At 35.7% G+C, this 13,751-nt stretch overlaps 1 protein-coding gene across 2 annotated transcripts; it reads left to right on the plus strand.

The window, feature by feature from the left end:
• The first annotated feature begins 56 nt into the window (after positions 1 to 56).
• LIAS (lipoic acid synthetase) lies at positions 57 to 11,981 on the plus strand. 2 transcript variants are annotated; one of them, XM_005897349.3, is made up of 11 exons: positions 57 to 213; positions 1,344 to 1,516; positions 2,427 to 2,520; positions 3,139 to 3,219; positions 4,933 to 5,089; positions 5,173 to 5,230; positions 6,517 to 6,645; positions 8,310 to 8,455; positions 9,105 to 9,175; positions 9,825 to 9,936; positions 11,650 to 11,981. In XM_005897349.3, the coding sequence occupies exons 1-11, from the start codon at positions 169 to 171 to the stop codon at positions 11,700 to 11,702; spliced, it is 1,119 nt and encodes a 372-aa protein (XP_005897411.2). In that variant the 5' UTR covers positions 57 to 168; the 3' UTR covers positions 11,703 to 11,981. The 2 variants fall into 2 exon arrangements, with proteins under 2 accessions (XP_005897411.2, XP_070228377.1); XM_070372276.1 differs by lacking the exons at positions 2,427 to 2,520; positions 4,933 to 5,089; positions 5,173 to 5,230.
• Positions 11,982 to 13,751: the final 1,770 nt, after the last annotated feature.

Genomic DNA, 13,751 nt, shown 5'->3' on the forward strand with positions numbered 1-13,751 from the left:
GGGTCATCAGTGCGCGACGCCGCCAGACTAAAGCAGCCAATCGCGGAGCTGCGCGAGTTCCTCCGGGTCAGGGTGGTTCAGCTTGTCATAAATCTGGCGACCGTCTGTCCTTTTCTCTTTTCCCGGGAATTACTGATTATTCGTCCTTGCTAGGAAAAAAACAGCGAGATGTCTCTACGCTGCGGGGGCGCGGTCCGCACCGTGGGCCCCCGGGTGAGCGGCTGGGGAAGCCGGGTGCGGGCGTAGGGTAGAGGGCTCCCATCCTTTTAGAGCGTCCAATAATGCCAGCATTTATTGAATGTTTACTTCTAGCCAGGTTTTGTTCTAAACATTTTTCGTGTGGTATCGTCTAATTCTTCAGACACCCCCGCGAAGTTAAGTCTGTGGTAGTGATTTGTTTGTAGGTATCTCTGGCTGACGCTGAGAAGTGTCTTTTTTTTTTTTTTTCCCCTTGCATATCAGTGATTTGTACTAGACACCGGTTTGGGCAATTAGAACCCAAATATGTGCTGTAAGCTTGAGCGGAAGACCTGGGCGAGAACAGTAGCAATTGTGCAGCATCTTAATAGGCACTTTTTTTTTTTTTTTTTCACTCTTTGAGTTTTATGGTACTTTGGCTGTCTTGTCCATGTGTGTGTTCAGATCCAGAAGCTGACGGCTTGTTTTGGTCAACAAATATATATTGAGTGACTTCTTTGATCAAACACAGAATGTAACGTAGAAAATTGGAATAGTAAGTTTGGTTTCCCTACTTCAAGTTCTCTGAAATCAGCTGGGTTAAACCTTAAACCTCTAAGTTTTAACACATGTGTTTATCCAAAGCCCAAGGCAGAGATAATTTACTTCAGATTTTACTTAAACGCCCTTGACTCGTCAGGAATAGAAAATTCAAATCTGTAGCATCTTCTCCTGTTATTGCAGTTTAAACTTGAAAGACAGACTTTTAGTCCTGATACGGATAAAATGTGGCATGTTTTGTTAGCCAGTTCCAGAAGTTTCCAAATCTATTTTAAATCTAGACAGAAATAGTTAATTCCTATTCTTCTTTAGCTTTGTTTTGTTCCCTTTGGGTCCTCCTTAACCTTAGATTCTAAGCTTCCACACAGAGCTTGTAAATAGTTTAACATTTTAATTTCTGAATCAGGTCTCTGGCTACTCTTCCTTTTAGCTATGTAAATAGGTTAAAACTAAGTTATTACTAACTCTTCTAAATAAATTTTTGCCTGGGAAATCCCATGGACAGAGGAGCCTGGTGGCTATAGTCCATGGGGTTGCAAAAGAGTCAGACATGACTTAGTGACAACAGCAAACTAAATAAATGTCATAATGAACCCTTTGTTTAGGTATTTGGAAGATATGTATTCAGCCCTGTCAGAGAAGTAAGTTTCCTGCCAGATGAAAAAAAGGAATTTTTACAGAGTGGACCAGACCTTCAAGAATTTATATCTGGTAATCTGGCCGACAAGAGTACCTGGGATGAATATAAAGGAAATTTAAAACGCCAGAAAGGAGAAAGGTAATTGAAAATTTGGGGTAATTTTAACATCCCATTTCTTCATAGTGCATCATTTTCAGATATAACCAAACCCTGAAATACATTTTTAATCAGCTTGTTAAATTTAGCTAAAAATCATTAAAAGAACTGATAACTAACATAGAATAGGCAAATAGGTGAAATTTTCTTTTCTCTCTGTCCTCTGACAGCCTTGCTAGGACTTATCCATCCTACACCACCATCTCCCTTTGTCCATCCAGCAACAAGTGTCTTCAGAGAGCAAAGATTATCACCTTGATATTAGTCTGTTACACTTCGATAAGGTTTTCATTGTTACTGGGTGCTGATGATCTAACTTGTTTCTCCTAGCAAGGATAGCATGCCTTAGTTTAAAAGAATGGTAAGAGAATTTAGTGCAGAGCACCGATTGTTTTGGGAAATACTTTACCCAGCAACTTCTAGACTACAAGTGGGTGGAAGTCAAGGGAAACCTGAGGATATGTAGTCTTTACTCCAAATTTTAGATTTTTTTCCATTTAACACCTATCAAAATCGAAGAGCAGAAATTTCACTTGTGGGGTCTCTTCTTAATCTGAACAAATACAGAACTTTTTGTCAGTATTATTCATTAGGGAATGAGATGTTTCAAAAGCTCTTTTTTTTAAAAAAAGATGGTATTCCTCTGTGCCTTTGCAAAACAAAGACATGAGCAAAGTGCCCTGATAGGCACAGTTATGAGTGTTTTCTAAAGTGGTTTGAGCAAATCTAAGTTTGATTCTGTTATCTCCTATGGCAGAAATTAAAAGAATCATTCCAGGATTACAGGGGGAAAATTCCCAATTGGTCATCATAATAGAGCAAAGTAACTTCAAAGCTGTGTGCTTATTTAGGAACATATTTGTTAACGTATAGTTATTTTGGCTTTCTGCAGGTTAAGACTACCTCCATGGCTAAAAACAGAGATTCCTATGGGGAAAAATTATAATAAACTGAAAAACACTTTGCGGAATTTAAATCTTCACACAGTAAGTTTTCTTACTTACTGTTAAGGGTTAAGTATCCCTCATTACCAGAAGACATAATTTTTCTATGCATATATAACTTGAAAATTAATAAAATACATATTGAAAATAGCAAGGAAAGTAAATAAAGGCGTTTTCACATTACTCTCAATAATGGAAATAGATTTAAAAGTTATTTTCCCTGCAAAAGAAGCAAAAAGTAATTGTATTTCTTAGCCACTTATTTAATAGTACAAACCAAAAAATTTTTTTCTGCCATTTAGGGAATGAGAATTTTTGTTTGTTTTGTATTACAAATTAAGTACATGCTTGTTGGAAAGGATATATTAAATATGAAACATACTATATGAAATCTCAAATGTTTGTTATACCACTTTAACTATTCAACATACACCCTTGCAGACTTTTTTATTTGTACATATGCAACATATACATTCATAGTTTTTAATTTAAAAATAGAATCCTAATATCTGCGTGGTTTGGCAGTTTAACGGGATTTCCAAATAGTGAATTTCTTAACATACTATATAAAGAATGGATAGTATAAAATGCCTGATGACTTATTTGCTCAATTGGTAAATATTTTCAACCTGATTGTATTCAGTTCCCTTTTGCTCATAGGTGTGTGAGGAAGCTCGATGTCCCAATATTGGAGAGTGTTGGGGAGGTGGAGAATATGCTACTGCCACAGCCACAATCATGGTAAAGCCACCCTCAAATTCCAGAGTTTTAGTTGAGAAACCGAAAGGAAATGTTTTATGTCTTTTTCCTACAAATGTTCATTTTGCGTCTCAAAAAATATGATATTTTTTGCTACATATGAGTTTGTGGTAGGGGGGAAACTTGATGGAATGATCTAGCTTGTTACCATCTCACCTTTCTCTGAATAAGTCTGTTATTGATTCTTCCGTCTACCTGATAGAATATAATAATTATGTGCTACCTTGAACTACCTCTTCTATTAATTTATATTTCCCTCTGATGGGCCTTTCAGTTAGCCCATGATCATCTGATCTTGAATGTGCTATAAACTGGACTCCAGGAAGTAGGTTGGGCTCAGATCTCCTCTGCAGAGCTTTATTCTTGGACCAGCTGCTTGCCAAGGACATTTTTATCACAGAGGATGGAAGGACCACAAGAGGGCAAGCCAAGCATCCATGCACATTTGAGGCTTATGCTTGGTCATGCCTGCTGTCATTCTATTGGCCAAAATAAGTCACATGGCCAAGCCAGATGTCAATGGGAGTAGAGGCCTAAGTTCCTCCCTCGGAAGGTGGGCTCTGCAAGTTACATGGCAATGGGCAAAATGTACGGTCTTAATATCATGGAGTAAGGAATGGAATTAACAATGCAGTCTACCATATTTATTCATACAAAGAGATTGAAATATTGGGTTAAATCTAAATTATGTCTAGCTTAAAGTTATACTTGTCTGAGGAATGTCTTATAAATGAGTTATACCAGCAAGAGACTATTTACGTGAGAAACTGGACATTCGTGTGAGATAGAGCTCCTTCTAGAATAATACAGAGCCAGCCAGAGAGCTTTTCTAAGTTATGCAGCATCACTTCTTGAAGGAAGGAGTTATTCTGAATACTCCCTGATGGAAATCTCTGGTTTTATCCCTTGCCTGCTCTCCATGATCACTATTGGTGCATAGTGACTCCTGGGAGGTTTCATTGTTTCAGTAACATTCTGTGAGATGATGGGCCTAATTACCATTGCAGTGAGTTCTTTCTGAGTGAGTTAAACATAAAGGGAAAGAATTGCTTTCTGCCTCGAATCAAAACCCCTACCATAGGGCTTTGAAACTCCAGTGGCTCCAAAACATCTGCAGTGGCTGTGCTTGGCAAGGGGTAGAGCATGGTAGTAACCCATGGCAGCAGAAGCAGTGTCCTGGAGAAACAGCAGGGAATCCCGTTACTAACTTTTTATGTGTTTTTCTCTTTCATCTGTTTAACAAGAGGGAGCTATGCCTTCTGTTTAACTTCCACAGAGATCTGCATATTGATAGGTTAATTGAATATTTTGTTTCTTTTAACATCATTTTTGTTAAAATTAAATAGATATAAAAGAATTTTTATAACCTATGTGTAAGTTATAAAGACTACCAATACACAGGTACCCTGATACCTCCAGTTTGAGAACAGAACATTAGTTTTTCATCCCTTCTTGATCCCATCCCCTTTTTTTTTCCTTTAACACTACTCCTTATTCTAAGTTTATTGTTTCCTTTTCTTTCTTGTTTCACCGTATATGTTTGTACTCCTTAACTATATTGTTTAGCTTTGAATGTTTAAAATTTCATATAAACAGGGTCAAAATTTGTTCATTCCTTGCAGTTTTATTCCCTTACGATTATATTCTTCAAAGTCATTTGTTTATTTGATTTAAACTGTAACATCTCTATTCTAGTTGATGGGTGACACATGTACAAGAGGTTGTAGATTTTGTTCTGTTAAGACTGCAAGAAATCCACCTCCACTGGATGCCAATGAGCCCTACAATACTGCAAAGGCAATTGCAGAGTGGGGTCTGGATTATGTTGTCCTGACATCTGTGGATCGAGATGGTTAGTACGATATCATTACCTCTTCTTAAATTGACTTATTAAGCTGTGACGTCATCTTAAGCAGTGGATTCTCTTGATTCCAGATATGCCTGATGGAGGAGCTGAGCACTTTGCAAAGACTGTATCTTACTTAAAGGAAAGGTACTTGTTTTTGCATTTGCTTGTGTAATTTAGGGACTTTTGTTGATCCATATTAAATTCAGTTTATTTAAGGTTTTTTTAAGGTTAACTTAAAGCAGTGGTTACTAACCTTTTGCAGGGGGTTATAAATCCATTTTATAATCTGCTGGAAATTAAAGTCTTCCCAGGACTGAACTGAATAAATCATCATCTAGGAGAAGTTAGGATGAGATAAACGCCCACATTGTTAAAACATATAATCATAAATTGTATGATGACATGCCCTGGGGATTTTCCCATAATTCACATTTTATTAATATGTAAATTTTATTTTAAAAGCCTTTAAAAAGGAGTTTATGCTTATTTCCTATAGCTCAGAACTAGTCTGGCACCTAGCACACTCAGTAAATGTTTTTGCCCTGATTCCCCCAATATTTTCTATTTGTTTTTTTTAATAGTTCATTTCAAAAAAGTTTGGCTGTTCCACCCATAAAATTGATTTCACAAACTACCAGTGGGTCCCTCCTTGCAATGAAACAGTGAGTTATAGGATGTGTTCTTTCAACGTCTCTTGAATCCATGAGAGGGTGTGATGTGGTGCTTTCTACATCTGTTCTCTCATAAAACAACTCCAAAAAAAAAAAGTCTCAGTTTGGTTTGTGAAAAAGTTTATTAGTTTCTCAGTCATTTCTACTGCTTGTCAAAGGGAACAGCTCTATTACCTAGTTCATACTTTAATGCTTGAATGCATAGTATAAATAGAAAGATTAATGTTTGGCTTGTATTTCATTTAAGCAAAGCTCATGACTCAGCAACTCAGAAGATAGGTTTTAAAGCCCAGAGCACTTGTGAAATATTTTACCTAGAGGAAGGGAGGGGGGCATTATTCATGAATTTTAAAAGAAATCAAAATTAAGGCAATCACTTTATATTCACATAAGAGGTATCCCAATTTACTTTCTTAAAAATTTAAGTTATTTTATATTTAATACTTTATATTTTAATTTCTTCAAACAACTTTTAATAAAGTTTAAAAGTTTTTGTAATCCCAAAATGTATTCTCATCATTGTTTGCAAGCAGATGTGTTTTAACCACAGTGTACATGTTATCTGATGTTCTAGGTTGTCACCGTTTTCATTTAGCAGTTCATATATAAGCACTTGTCTGCTCGTGCTGTTCTTGGCAAGATTCTGAGGCTTACTGTGTTGAAACTGATACTGAATGCATACTGATGATTTCTGTTTTGAGCAAGTTTTGTCAATTCTTTTCCTCACTGTGATTGATACCTATCTCTTTTTCACTATAGGAATCCAAAAATTCTTGTGGAATGTCTCACCCCTGATTTCCGAGGAGATCTTAAAGCAATAGAAAAAGTTGCCCTGTCAGGATTAGATGTATATGCACATAATGTAGAAACAGTTCCAGAATTACAGAGGTGATTTCGTGTATTGAGTAATGTTGGGAAGTTTGGAGGGTCAAGTCTGCTATACTTTTTTTCAGGGGAGAATGTTGTAATTCTATAAAGTGAACTCTCTTTTTAAAACAAAAATGCATTTTTTTAAAAAATATATATGTCTAGTATAGAAAAATTAGAAAATATAGACAACAAAAAGAGTATAAACATCATCCATATTTCCACCTGGTAATATCAATTACTTACATCTCAGTGTCTATATACTTGCATATTTATACATGTGTGTATATGTTTTGGTATACGCATACAAACATAACTAGCATCTTTTTTGCTTTCCTTTTTTTGGTAAAGTATTGCAAGTGCTGATGAGCTGGGATTTTTTCCCCAAAGAACAATTTTCAAAAACAAAAATATTACAAAAGAGCAATTGATTGTAGTTCTAAAAAAGGACATATAACAATGCATTTGACAATAATATATGCAGTAAATGATGCTGAAGAAAAAAATGGTATCATTCAGATGTATTTTAAATCTCTTTTAAAAAAAAGTAGGTACTGTGCTTTCTTACTCTTCCTAGTAATTTTAGTAGTTAGGAATAATTACACATTGTTATTCTGTATCAATAACTATTCATATTTCAGAAAAATAAAAAATTTCAGGCAAGATTATACATTCATTTTCATTAGTAAAGCATTTGGTAGTGATTTTATTAGGTTCTACACGTTATTCTGTATCACAGAAAGAAGTATAATAAACAATAGCCAGAATTTCTGCTAAATCATAACTTATTAGGGAGCATAATTTAAATTCAGTGGAGAAATACTTTCAAAAAGTATTTTCCTTATTATCAGTATTGTGGTTACTTTTAAATTCATAAATTTGTTCCCTCTCCTCCTGTGTGAACTGGTCTCTGATTAAAAATAGCAACCATAACAACAGATCAGTTACACAGAAGAAAGGTACATTAGAGTTCAAATGAATGCAATTTAACGTCAGCAACTGTGTCCTTTGGGCCTTTATCCATTTAAAACTTGGTGGTTTGTCCCCTGTTGAAGTCAAGCACACAGTCTGTTCCAGCCTTGTCATATCTTATGATCCCACCACCAGTGGGTGCCAGTTTCTCTGTTTTCATTTAAAAAACATTATCCTTTCCAGTGAAAATTCCAGAATCATGCATTTTTTTTTTTTAACCTAAGAAATGTCAATGCTGTATCCTTACCAGCAGAGGGCAGCTTAGTCTTTAGAAAAGAAATGAACATAAAAGTTTCAATCCTCTTAAATGGTTCAGGTTAAACAGTTTTTTCTTTGTTCAGTATCGAAATTTTCTTCCATGTTTTCCCCCTTCTCTCAATTACCCTTATAATCACTCATTCTCCGGCCTCAGAATCCTAGTTTCTCAATGAGTAATTCATAAACTGAATTACTTCATTCATTACTTCTGTTCTCATTTTCTGTGCCCCAGGCTTGAAAGGCCTGAAAAGTCAACAGAACTGGGGGCCTAGTGAAGGCTTATTTTCTTTCTCAAAGTAACAGTTAGACGTTTGTACACAAATGCTACCATTGAACCATATGATGCAGCGTGATGTCCAGAATGTACCTTCCTGGTCTTTCAGGTTGCTTGCATAATTATGTACTTAGTTGAGCTTGTGGTTATTCTTGCTGACAAAAGCTCTGCTGTTTTCAAGGAAAGTTCGTGATCCCCGGGCCAATTTTGACCAGTCTCTACGTGTACTAAAACATGCCAAGGAGGTTCGACCTGATGTTATTTCTAAAACATCTATTATGTTGGGTTTAGGTGAGAATGATGAGCAAGTATATGCCACGATGAAAGGTAAAGAAATTTAAAAATGAAAACTCTTTTCCATTTAACTTGAGTGATAGCAGGAGTCCCACTTTGGAAAACCTGGTATGCTTTCTCCATAGTCTCAGTGAAAGTGCTAGTGAGAACCAAAATTCAGGATATGGTTATAAACAGCAGCATAGAAAGGAGAGGAAGAATGTGTTCTTAAAACTTTATGGAATGATGTACAGGATGCTTAGAATATGGAATTTGCATCCCATTTTATTCCTTACCCTTTCATCAACTAAAAACATGATTTTTGTCTGCTTTTCTTGTCCAGTCAAGACAATTTTTGAGTGCCAGCCAGGTACCAGGAGCTCTGTCAACCACTGACGACTCAAAGATGACTAAGATGAATCCAGGCCTTTGAGAAAGTGCTTACTTATAGCATTGTTACATAACATGGTGTGCTTTTGACTTTTAGTCTATTAAATCTGTTTACTTTGCAATTCTTGAGCTTCTTAAATTTTAAAATATAAAAGCTTTTCTTTTACCTGAAGGTCCTTGGCCAACTTGCAGTTATCTATTGGTTCAAAGGGTAATAAATTCAAATGATAATTAAAAGCTACTTTTTACAGCAATGCATACAGATAGCACTTTAAAAAATCTGCTCATATAATGTGTGCTTTTTTTCCTGTAGCACTTCGTGAGGCAGATGTGGACTGTTTGACTTTAGGACAATATATGCAGCCAACAAAGCGCCACCTTAAGGTACAACTACCATAAGTCGCCAAATGTTTCTTGGTGGTTTGCATTACATCTTTATTTTCTATAGGTAGAATTCAGAAGCTGCTGGCTTTTTAGTGTACTGTTCCATGTATATTTCTGAGTTCCAGTTCCATTTTATTATCTGCATAAAGCGGCTATGCTGGCACTTATTTGCTGCCCTCAATATTGTCTTACTAAAATGACCTGTAGGAAAAAATAAATAAAATGACCTATAGGAAAAAAACTTTTAAGTTGGGAAGTACATTCGTATCACTCCTGCCAATCTTGTGATTTGTTTTAGAATTATATGAGAGCCAGAGGTGAAGAAAGAAAGAAAAGCCAGTCTCCCTATTTCTATATCAGTCATTTATTCATTCATTCAGAAAACTTTTCTTGAGTAGTAACCGTGTGCCAGACACAGTGCTGAGCAGAAGATACAAGATAAGTAACACAATCTTATCCTTAGGAATCTTATAGGCGTGACTGATCCTTTCTCTTTTGGAATAGCTAGTGTAATACAAAATTGATGTTTCCCCTTCGCTGTAATTCACTACCATTCTGTTCTGACCAAGTAGCCAACAAGTAGATTTTCATATAGAACTAAAATGATTTCGGAAAATTCTAGAATCTAGAATTAATTCTTTAAATCTAGGTTGAAGAATACATTACTCCTGAAAAGTTCAAATACTGGGAAAAAGTAGGAAATGAACTTGGATTTCATTATACTGCAAGTGGCCCCCTGGTGCGTTCTTCATACAAAGCAGGTAAGTTAAATGGGAGGGCATGCTTCTGTTTAGTCCAGAATTTTAATGTAATTTTACTAGCTACAATACGATTTTTTACCTTTGTAATTTCAGCTCTTATTTTGATAAATAGCTTGAGCTGACTTATGAAAATAAAAGCTTTTTTAAGAGAGAAAGTCATGTGGTAATGGCCATTACAAGAATAAACAAATAGTTATTTTTTGGATATATCCAAACTGTGTTATACTATTAAAGATCTTTTTAATGACTGTTATATGTTGAAGTCTAATCCTAGATATGTTTAAATTAGGCATAAATTCTGATTGTAAAAATTAATGTTTAGGTGTAATATTCAGTGTGTTCTGTAAAGAAATTGAAGACTTTTTTAATGAACTAGCAACAGCTTATCTTGGTTATAAAACCCAAGAATTTGAGCTGATTGACAGACTGTGGGAACTTTGGAAATCAATAATTATAAATGATTTATTCTTCTTCAAGCAGTACTGCTGGGAAGCTAAAAATATATATAAAGAATAGGACCAACAGCAACTTCCAGGGTGGTTAAAGTAGAATAATATCATTTGAAAGGAGTTTTTGTTGGTTTTTTGTTTTGTTTTGTTTTTTGGTAAGGCAAATTTCTCACTTTTACAAGTAAGTGAATTATAAACTTTTAAATTTCTTTAAAATTACCAGTAAAAGAACAAAGCCTTAGATTCAGATGGATTAGGATATTATCAGATGATAATATGGTTAGGTTCTTATCAGATTTAGATAAAGCATGGGACAGCAGGGATTATTTTCTCCATTACTTGGCTAGGTTATGAGCCTTGGGATTCTTGGTGATTATGTACACATCACAGTCATTGCATTCTACTCAGAAGATGCCCTGGAGAAGGAAATGGCAGCCCACTCCAGTGTTCTTGCCTAGGAAATCCCATGGACAGAGGAGTCTGCTGGGCTACAGTCCATGGGGTCGCAAAAGAATCAGACACAACTAAGTGACTAAACAACAACATTAAGATGACAGAGAAGTTCCTCAGACTCCTCATAATGTTGGGCCTGGAGTACTGAGCTCTGGCGTTAAGCACTGAGCCGTGGTGTAACAGCCAGAGACTAAGTGGAACCTTAAGACCTGAAAAGTGAAAGTGCCCTCCTCTAACTAGCTAATTTAGTGCACAGGCACATCTTAGAGTGTGGAGAGAATGCAAGCCCATTATAAGTGAAGAGCTCTTGCTGCCCTAGAGGGGAATAAGTTAAAGAGATTCCATCAAATGAATTTGCTCAACTGCAGCAAGGTCTCCATTTTATAAATATCAAATCTAGGCTAATAATGTAGCTGAATTGCTCTCTGAAATAACTGTGCCAACCAACAGCAATACTTTATCAGAGATGAGGAATAGATACTGCACATGAAGTAAAATAAATGCACATAAAGTAGAATAAGTGCACCTTAGATACGATAGGGTCACCCTTTATAATATGTTGAGTTACTCAAAATAAAAATGGTAGAAATTGTAGTGATAGAAAAAGTCTTTTAAGGATAATGATCGTCATGGTTGAGGAAAGAGCCAAAGATATGGGGGATCTGTGGGGTTAGAAAATTGACATTGAGAATTGAGAAGGAAACACCAATAAATACAGAAGTCTTCTTTAAAGGGAAACACAGAAGTATAATTATTCTGAAATCTATACCTAAAATTGATACTAATATATTTTTTTATTTTTCCTAAATAGGTGAATTTTTCCTGAAAAATCTAGTGGCTAAAAGAAAAACAAAAGCCCTGTAACATTTAACGAGACATTCAAGATCATGATAATTTTGGAAGTTTCACTCCAGTTGTTAACAGAAGTGATGGTATAATGCCTAGAATTCAGTGCATATATCCTAATTTTTTTGTTTTAAGAAAAATGTCAATAAGATATGCATATTTAACTATAATAATGCATTCATCTTTTAGCATATCTTGTTTGTCCCAGTAAACAATTGCTTGTTATGTTATAATCATAAAATGTCTTTGTAAGAGTTTATCATTAATTTAAATAATACATTAAAAACTTAGAAAATCTTTGAGCCTCTATACATCATTGTCACCTTTCATTTCTGGAAAATGACACTGTGATGAAACAGTATAGACTTGAGATTATGTCCGTTTAGCAAAAACATCACTGGAATAATTTAGAAAGGCTTAAGAATTTCAGTGTAGACCCTTCATATAGATAACAACTGTTTTAGACCTACAACATAATTCTACATTGATTACTTGTTTAGGACTTCTATGAAACCAAGACCATGATGTTGTCCAAGATGGGGAAATATAACCTAAGAATAAAATATTAACTGTGATTTTATAATATTTGCTATATCACATACACTGTCCACTTATTCCTTTTATTCAACTTACATCACTCTGGTGAGGTGATTGTGTTCTATCATAGTAATGACCTGAGTGAGGAATTTCTTTCCTAAGTAGTAGAACTCAAATTCATCCTTTGACTCTGAATCCTATTTTTCTACCACATCTCACAAGGGACGCATTTAGATGGCAATATGGTAAAATATGTAATTTGGATAGCCAGTTCTGTTTTGAAGTTTTAAATATGTGAACTAATTTCTTTTATAATGTGTATAACTTTGAAAGTTAGCTTTTAATTTAACTCAGGGGAGCCATATATATTTTGACTCACTTCCCTTATGCTGTGTGTGTTCAGTCGTGTCCAACTCTTTGCGACCCCATGGGCTGTAGCCCACCAGGCTCCTCTGTCCATGGGATTTCACAGGGAAAAAATGGATTAATTTTCAGACTCTGATTTTGTAACATAATCTGCTGCTACAATTGCCCAGGGTAGGCAAGTGGTAATGAAACATCTTAACAGAAGAGTTATTTTGTCAAGTGAAATTTTTGTTATCCCAATGTAAAATAATTAAAATGGCATTTTATTAGCATAAAAGTTTTGGGGGGGCTCCAAAATCACTGCAGATGGTGACTGCAGCCATGAAATTAAAAGACGCTTACTCCTTGGAAGGAAAGTTATGACCGACCTAGACAGTTTATTAAAAAGCAGAGACATTACTTTGCCAACAAAGGTCTGTCTAGTCAGGGGTATGGTTTTTCCAGTGGTCATGTATGGATGTGAGAGTTGGACTGTGAAGAAAGCTGAGTGCCAAAGAATTGATGCTTTTGAACTGTGGTGTTGGAGAAGACTCTTCAGAGTCCCTTGGACTGCAAGGAGATCCAACCAGTCCATTGTAAAGGAGATCAGTCCTGGGTGTTCTTTGGAAGGAATGATGCTAAAGCTGAAACTCCAGTACTTTGGCCACCTCATGTGAAGAGCTGACTCATTGGGAAAGACTCTGATGCTGGGAGGGATTGGGGGCAGGAGGAGAAGGGGATGACAGAGGATGAGATGGCTGGATGGCATCACCGACTCGATGGACGTGAGTTTGAGTGAACTCTGGGAGTTGGTGATAGGGAGCCCTGGTGTGCTGCAATTCATGGGGTGGCAAAGAGTGAGCAACTAAACTGAACTGATACATATATATATAATATGCCTATTACATACCGTACATAGTATGTAACAGAGGGACAACTGAATTGTTTTAATTTGTAACAACTGCTCATAAAAATAGTGGAAAAATGAAGCTATTTTGATACAGATGTGAAATTGGGAGTCATGGGTGACGTTTGCAGTCTTTGTCAGATCTCAATAGTCCATTTACTCCTTTGTTTTATTTTGGTTACATAGTCTTGAGAAAAATCCTGTCTAGTACAGCTAAATAATAATACATTATTTTAAAAATTTAAAACATCTTGCAATCTCAGGATGCTCTCCAGTTA

Source organism: Bos mutus, chromosome 6, assembly GCF_027580195.1.
Source record: "Bos mutus isolate GX-2022 chromosome 6, NWIPB_WYAK_1.1, whole genome shotgun sequence".
Taxonomy (NCBI): domain Eukaryota; kingdom Metazoa; phylum Chordata; class Mammalia; order Artiodactyla; family Bovidae; genus Bos; species Bos mutus.

Bases quoted from the DNA above. Each gene is read 5' to 3' on its own strand.
- LIAS (XM_005897349.3), top strand. From the start codon at position 169: ATGTCTCTACGCTGCGGGGGCGCGGTCCGCACCGTGGGCCCCCGG. The intron at 8,456-9,104 runs GTAAAGAAATTT...TTTTTCCTGTAG, and splicing joins AGTATATGCCACGATGAAAG to CACTTCGTGAGGCAGATGTG. The intron at 9,937-11,649 runs GTAAGTTAAATG...TTTCCTAAATAG, and splicing joins GCGTTCTTCATACAAAGCAG to GTGAATTTTTCCTGAAAAAT.